A 9346-nucleotide genomic window follows, 5' to 3' on the forward strand; every position below is an offset into this window, starting at 1 on the left:
TGTCTTCAAACAGTACGGGCATGGTGGACGCGCGCGGCCTCTTCTGCTGTCGATATGTGTCCTAGGCTGATCACAGATGTGCGTATCGAAGAAATTCTGGCAGAGGAAACTTTAAAAAGGTGCTTTTAATGCTCTGAACTCAGCCACACTCTGTGAGCGCGCGCGTGTCCTACGGTTTTAAAGTAGCGCGCGCCCACACGCTCTTTATATACACGTTTAAAGCTTTCATATCTTCATTTCCCGACACTGATCAGTAACCGGACCGGGACCCGCGCGCTGAGAGCTCCGAGTCCGGAGTGCAGTGCGCGAGGGGAGGGAATCCCTCCAGTGTCTGACGCTTCCTTTACCAAGGAAACCCACACGCGCTCTCTGACGCAACTGCCCATTTTAGGAAACATGCGTCAATGGACCGAAGCAAGTCAGACAAACAGTGAACTCCACAGCAGGCACTGACGTTCGTATCAAAAAATAAATCTCTCCACACTCCTACCCATATTTTAGCTACTTGTACTGTATCCCTGCTCTGCGATTACATCTCCAGTGTCCGCTGGGCGAAGGATGGTCACAGCGGATCTTTCTTTTTCACTGCCTTATCCAGAATCGACCCCTCCCTGGATGAAGTCGCAACGCCCAGGCTGTGACGTAGGCTGTTTCGTTGGTGTTGAAAAGCCGTTGCAGTTCTTCATAGTGCCATTGAAGTGAGTCATCTCTAGGAAGTGTGGTAAAAAGGAAAAGAAAAAAAAAGTTAGAACTGTTCCGTGAACAGCAAAGAGCGCAGATAGTGTGTAGTAGGCAAGGCGACGGAAAATATTCACAAGTTTAGCCAGGCAATAGGCTTGAAAGCGAATGTTAACCTGCGTGAGTCACTCTGTAACTACAGGTTGTCTCAACTGGACTTGACTGCTGAAGGTGTGCTGCTGACTTTAGGTTGAAGTTTGCGCACCTGAGAAGATCTCCAGTAGTGCAGTGTAGGTCTACCTGCGGCTCAAGAATAACACACGCACAATAAGATATAGCATCTACAAGCAGGGAGCACGCAAGAAAATATTTATCCTAACTGGCAATATCTGTACGATGTTTTAGGTTAGTATAGAGGAGCATAATTGCACTTTGTCTTTGCCAACTCTTCTGGATATCCCAAATTATCAACGACTCGAGTCAGAGGATTTTTTTTCTGTTGGTGCCTTTTTTTACTGCGAGGATTTAAGAAAAGGGGGGTTTCAGAAATCAAACCAGTGCACTGAAATCTTCCTTTTTCCTGGATCATGTACCAGGACTACTCCGGGAACTACGACACCTCGTCCCGCGGCAGCAGCACCTCTCCGGCCCAGCCAGAGTCCTTCACAAGCGGCAGCAGCACGATCGGAAGTCCGATCTCTACCTCAAGCTACCAGGTAACAAGGAAACACTGCGCTTCCGCAACATTACCCATTAATAATACCATAATATGTATCTGTTTTTAATTTGATGTCAAGTGCGCAGCATTTGAAAAATACAGATTGTGTGACATTTAGGTTTCACTGTTTTTTTGTTCCGGTGTCGCGCTTCCACCGGTTGCTAGATTTTAAATGCCATTCTCCAGGTCGCTTGGGGAAAAAAACGGATGAACCCAATGACACAGATTGCATCTGTGACTCAACAGATGCAAGACTCGATCTATTCACAAGTATTCTGGACCGGTTCCATTTGGATTCTGTCATCTAAACACCATGTACACCATGTACTTTTGATCAAACATCACATTTGCGCACTGGCTGTTGGCGCACAGTAAATGGCGAATACGTGATGATTTTGCACATTTAATTAAAAATACAAATTTTATCTTAAGTTGACCCTTATGGTAAAACAAAACTTGCAGACGTGCAGGTTGCACCGACAGATGTGAGACGGATTGTGTGCTGTTTGGGGAAATGGGACACAATGAGATGAATTTGCCTGGGATTTCCAGATGTTCATTGCTCTCATCTGTCCTCTCCGTGCGTAAAAGTGTAATATTCTGGGGGTCTTTGCGCCTTGTGGCACCTCGATGGAGACTGCATTTTTACGCGCATGCATTGTAAAGACGACAGTTCCTTTGGAACACATACATACCCTGAGCTATTTACACGGTGCGCTAGTCTGGCATTAAACGAGACAGAGATGAGGCTAAAGTAGAGAGTGCAACAGGCATTGATACAGACATTAACACAAGGGTTAGGAGAGGTTTAATTTCTCTTGGCCGCCAGGTAAGACATGTTGGAGAGCACCAAAGACGTGTGATGTTGCACATTGTGATTTAAGTCCAGTTAAAGATGGTATTTGTGGTAGATTATTCACTAATTGAACTATCAGAAATGACTTGATCACGGAACACACTGTAAGCTGATTTTCTTAGATGCACATGGCAGATTTCTTCCAGCGACCGGGAGCTCAGCGCACTCAAAAGCCTGTGTTTCCTTACACCGGGAAAAAATATCGCTGCACACTGGGGGGCTGTTTAAAAACACACCAATCCCTGCAAAAAAATCTCCTCCATTTCATCAGAGGTTAAGATTTCATACCGCCTCAGTGAGATGTACCCTAGGTGTGCCAGGGTATCGCTGTGGAGACGCCGTGCCCGTACATTCACAAATAATAGGATATAAATCCGGGAAGAGGCATGCTGTTTACTCGCAGCCAACTCTTGCGTGTAGCGCACTTCTGTGGAAAAGCCTTGTCAGGCTCACGCAACCTTACGGTAAACGACTTTTGGCCCGTATCTATCATTGCTCCGGTTCCCTGTAATCACACACTGACTGTCTGTTTCCCATTACAGCGGGCTGGAACATGACCTCGTAGGTTTATTGAGACATATCAAAACACGGGATTTTTTTCTGTTTTTATTAGACCAAAAGAATTTTTATCACACCATCTCATATATCAGTTAACCCGAAGCTTCTTTCTTTCTTGCGTAATGACTCTATTGGATGTTTGTGTCCTTCACACTTCACTGCATACATTTTACCCGTTTTTTAAAATGGGAATTTTAATGCTTTTGTTTTGAAGCCAAGCTCACCAAAAATCCCGCTGCCATAACTCTGGCTGGCTAACTGTCTGGCTTGTTACAGCTGGCTGCTTCCCCCCTTACTGGAACTGACCACGTTCTCATGTGCTTAACGTATCCCATACACAATGAGTCACCAGATAAACAAAGTTCCAATAGACTGCCGGGATATCCGACGGAAAGTCGGGAATAACGGGGATATGGGGACGTGCGTAATTTACGCACACAGGCAGGCAGCCCGTCTGTTTGTGGTCTCTAAAGACATGAAGTAATACTGATCCGACACAGGTTCTCATACTGGTGGTCATTGTTACAGTCAGCTTACACATACATGCAGATTATAGCTATTTATATATTTAAAAACTTATGAGAATTTGGATAAAAATAGCAATACTAATATAAAATGGATTAAAGAATAGTGCCAGAGGTTGAGGGCTTGAGGTGATAATCTTTACTTTAGACCAAAAACATAGTGCCCTGCATCACAGTATGGCTTTAGACATATCAACAACTATACCACCAAATGCTTCGTTTTGCTTTAAATTTTGTTTTTGTTGACATCAATGTTGATTTTAACATTTAAATCATCAAATTGTCACAAATCAGATTTTGTATGTTAGAAAAAATCCCTCTGGAACGGTTATTCTTCTGACCACTACATGACCCATTAGATTATGTATCCATCTAAAGTATAAGTGCAAATAATATCTATATTTACCCTCCTGCCGGTCCAGACACGTGTAACACATCCTCAGCGCAGAGTTTTGTCTCATGCTTATTGTAGTAAAGTGAGATGTACTGGACACCTTGGGCTTTCCCACATGATTCACAGCATGTGTCACTGTTCCACTCCAGGGGTTACATACACAGTGTTTTGCCTATGTGGATTGAATCATTACTATAAGCTTGTAATGTGGAAAGTGTGTGAATTTGATAAATGGTGGGTGGTGGTGTGTGTCTCTGCGATTGTGCTGCTGGCAGAACGAGACAGGGCTGGTAGATAGAAGGATGCTTATGGGATTAAGTTGCATGCATTGACCCATAGCAGCATATAGGCTCGCTCCTCTACAAATAGATGCCACCCCTCCAAATTCTTTTCTTCAGATGTGATCATGCATCCTCTCTTACCACATCTCTCTCATTCCTTCTCTCTCCAGAAGTACAGGGTCGACATGCCCGGCTCCAACAGTGCCTTCATCCCCACCATCAATGCAATCACGACCAGCCAAGACCTACAGTGGATGGTGCAGCCCACTGTCATCACCTCCATGTCAAACCCCTACTCCCGTTCCCACCCGTACGGCCATCACCTGCCCAATGGGCCGGGGCTGTTGGGGCACAACACGCTGGCTCGGCCCGGGGTCATCCGCTCCATTGGGGACGCCAGGGGCAGACGCAAGAGGGATGAGCAGGTGAGGGACCCGGGACATCGGATTTTGTTTCAGTAGTTAGACTTTGATTTCTTTTTATCAAAAAAAGCTGGATTTTGTTTCAGAAGGTCTTTCACAAAGCTATTTGAAGTGTGATCGTCCTGAAAACAAAACAAAACACCTTCATTTATTTTAATTATAAACTAATAAATAAACATGTTTATTCAACGGCAAAAAAAGCGAATTAAGTTTATTTTATATTCCAATAAATTTGATGTCGTTGTATCATTATTCTCCTCACAGCCAGCCGAGAGTGCCCAGCTCTTGTTTGTACTCTTGCTCTTCGCTTCATATTGATTGCGTGTGTGTCTGTCAAACAGCTTTATTTTACCTGCCGTGTTCCTTCTTTGCTCGCCCTTAGCTCACCCCGGAGGAAGAGGAGAAAAGAAGGGTGAGGCGTGAGAGGAATAAGTTAGCCGCCGCCAAATGCCGCAACCGCAGGCGAGAGCTCACCGAGATGCTGCAAGGGGTGAGTAGAAACCTGAGAACTGGAGCCCCCACATCAGATCAGATCACATCACATCAGATCTGTCATTGAGTTCTGCTTTAATCACGCCACAAAAATGACCCACTAATCAGTGTTGGAGCATCTTGTTTTTCTAGCTAATAAACAATCATACCTCCTAGTAACTTGCTTAAAGCTGGTGCAAAAAATAAAATGGCAAAAAAGCGACAAAAGAAATTATTCTCACATGCACAGGGGGAAAAAAGGAGTCACACTTGTTCAGAAGTCTGGCAGGAGTCCAGATTTTTGATGAGCAATTGAACTCCACACCTTAATTTACAACCTTGCATTACTGGTTTGACTCTCACTGCGTCTCTGAGTGCAAGGTCTGAGTGAAGAGATGACAGGCGATGAAAAGCTTTTTGTCTCGGGCAGCTGTAGACAGAGGTAGGGCTGTCTCGCAGCCCTGCCTGGCAGACAGTAACGGCATCTAAATGGACTAATTAGCCGAATTACAGTGAGGTTGAGCTTGTCAGGCCTTAAAAAACCCCCAGGAATGGAATTTGCTGTAGGCAGCTGTCTCCATGAATGAAGGACATTTTGTAAAAGGGGCCAATTGCTTGTCTCACAATCCCACATAGAGACACGCTGCGTGCACACACACATGTAACAAACACACACACACACGCCACAGCCATTGCTTCTAGGGAAAGACAAAAAAAGCTTTGCCGTCTTCATATGGCGGTTTTTAAAAATTCCAAATAAGGAAGTATCACTTTTCAGTGGAAAGATAGAGCAGTTGTTCTACAGTGTCATCTCCTTTGATTGACTTATATCATTTATTCAAGTGTGTCACGGGGCACCTCCTCTGCCTCCTTGTTTACTGCTTCCTCATACCTTTGCCCATGAGTCAAAGTTCTCAGACAGCATGTCAGCTTTTCTTTATCTGCCTGGTGTCTAGAGCTGACGGACGGTATTTATGGGTCTTTGTCTTTTATCTGACACATTAATGACACACTTTTGACGCAGGTCTCATATCGCCAAGACAAACAATGCAAAGCCATTACGGGAAACTCGAATTCAAGCAGAAGGCTTCGAAATTACTCACTGTAAATCTAAATGGCTCATGACAAACACTTAATTTTAATGTGTTGATTGTGCTACTTTATGGGTAGTAAAACTGCAGCAAACAAACAGTGCCCTCTTTTGGTGCTTTGGAGGAACACTCATACACTCTGTCTACCTGACTGCTGAAGAAACTTGAAATTAAGGCGTTGACACGTTACAATTTTTGGAGCCATGTTCTGAATTTCTTGGAAATTTGCCCCTGAATATTTGTTAAAAATGCTGTTGCAGTATTTCTTTTTATCAGGTTGAAACTTTCTTGCCGATGATGCAGGGGTTACAGTGCTGACCATGGCTGTTGCATGTTGCTCCCCATCTCACTGTTCCCGTATTTCCTGCCATCTTTCTACAGTTGCCTTCAAATAAAGGCAAAAATGCCCAATTTATATTTAAAACACTTATATTTTAGCTTAATTGCTCAACCGTATTTCCTGTTTCTCTTCACAGGAGACTGAAAAGCTGGAGGAGGAGAAAGCAGACCTGCAGAAGGAGATCGAGAGCCTGCAGAAGGAGAAAGACAAGCTGGAGTTCATGCTGGTTGCCCACAATCCCGTGTGCAAGCTCCCCATCGAAGACCGCCACCAGTCATCAGGGCACCAACAGCAGCACCAGCAGCAGCAGCAGCAGCAGCAGTGTGCCCCCCTCCCCCTGACAATGCGCCCCAACATGGGCAACCGGGCTCAGATGAACCACGTGGTCGTGAAGCAAGAGCCGGAGGACGAGGAGTTGGGCAAACCCCAGCGCTCTGTCATCAAGCCCATCTGCCTGGGTGGCGGCGTCGTCAGCGGAGGGATGTACTGCACGGATGGAGACAGCCTCAACACGCCTGTGGTGGCGGCGTCCACCCCGGCCGCCACGCCCAACGCCCCGAGCCTCATATTCACCTACCCGAGCATGCTGGAGCCAGAGAGCCCGTCGCCCTCCTCTGAGTCCTGCTCCAAGGCCCACCGGCGCAGCAGCAGCAGCGGGGACCAGTCCTCAGACTCCCTCAACTCGCCCACCCTCCTGGCCCTTTGAGCGAGGGCTTTACTCGGCACAGCTGAGCAACAAACACTGTGGCTGACGGCAAGCACGAGGATCAACTGCGTGTCCCCCCTCCCTCCCCACTCCAGTGTCTTTCAAAGACCCAAGAGCACATTAAAAAGTCCAGACCAAGCTGACCATGTGAGCCGTTTCCCCCTCCGCAGGGAGACCCGCAAGGGCTACGCCGTGTGTTTCTTCTTGTTCTGCTTCAGTGTAAAAAAAATTTTTTATTCGTAAGAGTGTGTGCACCGATCCTAAAAAGTGTCACCCCTTTGCCATTTCAACTCCAGAGTGTCAACTTGTTTACCGGGAAGACAGTTAAGAAGTAAAACATGCCTAAACGTGGCAATTGTGAGTTGATGTGACTAGAGAGCGTGTTCTTAATATATTTTTTTGAAAATGTTTAAAAAGCCATGTGGCCGGCACTTGCACTCCGCCAAGACGAATCAATAAATCACTAAGCGAGGTCAGCTTTCTACTGGAATTCCTGAGGAGAGACGGAGACAACGGGCAAAGACTTCCTCTCGTCTTTTTTTCCACTTAGATTTTTCGTAACTCGGACCTCGATTCAGGAATCGCTACTACGAGTGTGTACACATTTCTGACGCTATTTCCATCTCTTTAATTGTATTTATGGCCTGTGCTGATTAAATTTTACAAAGTGTTTTTGTTGAGACGTTGTCCTCTCCTTTATCTGCCTGTAGAAAAGCAAAATGGTCGTCCATGTGGTGACCGAAGCACTCCTCAGTGTTGCAAAGGATACGAGCCAACTTTCAATCAATGACTAGTTCCTCAATACTCTATACCTTCTATTTTGCCATAGTGGCTTGACTTTACAGTAGTATTGGTGTGCTTTTCCTCAGTGATTCTGTACCTGAACTTTACAACCTGTTTATGACAAAGTGTATGTGATTTACATTGATGTCAGGGATATCTCTCATGTGTAGTAGAACCCCATCGTGAAGAACGTTGCACGAGCGCAGGCTGTCGTATGGTCTAGCCAGAGTGTCGCAGAGGCGGTAATATATGTGGAAGGACTTCATCGCTTCATTGTGTCACATCAGGAACGGTCTGTCCTTTTCGCTCAGACCTTTCAAAGACGACAAAAGTTTGAACAAACCCCTCCTCCGCTCGGATTGAGACCTTCTTTCTGTGTTTCTCGCATTCTCTAAATAAAGGTCTTACCTTTTCAACACTGCCTCTCGGGGCAGGTCAGGTTTCAAAAAGCCAAAAAAAGATTTGTTTGACACATGTAATCCTGTAATTCGTCCGTCTTTGTCTAAAAAGGAGGGATTTTGCTCAAATTTGAAAAAAGCCACTGTGGTCTAGACTGTCGCCAGCTGCCAATGATGTCAACCCTGTTTATACTGTGTTTGTAAATCTGTCACTTTTAGTAAAGAAATGTTTAAATCCAAGTCAGATGTGCTGATTTACGGGCGTATGAACATACGCCAACATCGAGGTACTCTGTTGAAACTTAGCCGTTTTGGCTTTAAACAAGGGCCAGACACAGATCACTTTTTGACAATAATAAGGAAGGGATGAGAAGACTCTTTTTACAGCTGGCCTGAGATGAAAGAGGGGACACCTTTAGAAGATGTAATATTTCTGAAGTTCTACGAAGCACTTCTTTTTCATTATTTTTACATGTGTGTATCTTAAAGGGATGAGGTTTTTTCAATACTGTGCACTGAGATGGACACAACAGCGATATTTGGGACTTTTTTGCTTACTTCAAACATTCCTAATGAATATAATGCCAGGGGTCAAAGTGGGTTGGGGGTGGGGTGTCATCTTTGCTCGATTTTGTTATCAGAGGAATAAAAGATGTGGTTGGGAGACTTTTGTTGTGCTGGATGCAGAAAACAGACTTTGCAATTCAATACAAGCTGCTGCTACTTTGGAAAGAACGTGTCGGCTACTTACCTTTCAATGCTGTTGGGTTTAACATCACTGGCTGTGATAACATTTGGATGCAATGGGGGAATCTTTCATTCCTGTATGACAACATAAAGAGGTGAAATGATAACCAAAAACATAACTGTGGGCGAGTCTGATCTGTCTGTATGTTGAAATAATTCTGGAGCCCCTCGACACACATAGGAAAGCCATTGACTGTAGATCTTCTGCTGTACATGTCATCTACTGTCTGTCGCCTGTTTTCAAACTACTATTAACTTCTTTTCCAAATGCTTTAACTGTTTAAAATGATTCAAAATTAATAAAAAACAGCAATATGTATAGCAGTGTTTGTTAATTTAAATGAATAATAATAAAAAAATAATAATTTTCAACCTGAAA

The 9346-nt window shown here is 44.7% G+C and overlaps 1 protein-coding gene across 3 annotated transcripts; it reads left to right on the forward strand.

Moving 5' to 3' along the window:
• Positions 1–560: 560 nt before the first annotated feature.
• Positions 561–9346, forward strand: fosl2 (FOS like 2, AP-1 transcription factor subunit). Of its 3 annotated transcripts, none has more exons than XM_049595586.1 (5): positions 561–698; positions 1275–1394; positions 4180–4434; positions 4814–4921; positions 6470–9346. In XM_049595586.1, the coding sequence occupies exons 3-5, from the start codon at positions 4195–4197 to the stop codon at positions 7037–7039; spliced, it is 918 nt and encodes a 305-aa protein (XP_049451543.1). In that variant the 5' UTR covers positions 561–698; positions 1275–1394; positions 4180–4194; the 3' UTR covers positions 7040–9346. The 3 variants fall into 3 exon arrangements, with proteins under 3 accessions (XP_049451543.1, XP_049451542.1, XP_049451541.1); XM_049595585.1 differs by lacking the exon at positions 561–698 and adding an exon at positions 705–1083; XM_049595584.1 differs by lacking the exon at positions 561–698 and having other exon boundaries at positions 705–1394.

Source organism: Epinephelus fuscoguttatus, linkage group LG14, assembly GCF_011397635.1.
Source record: "Epinephelus fuscoguttatus linkage group LG14, E.fuscoguttatus.final_Chr_v1".
NCBI classification, from domain to species: Eukaryota; Metazoa; Chordata; class Actinopteri; order Perciformes; family Serranidae; genus Epinephelus; species Epinephelus fuscoguttatus.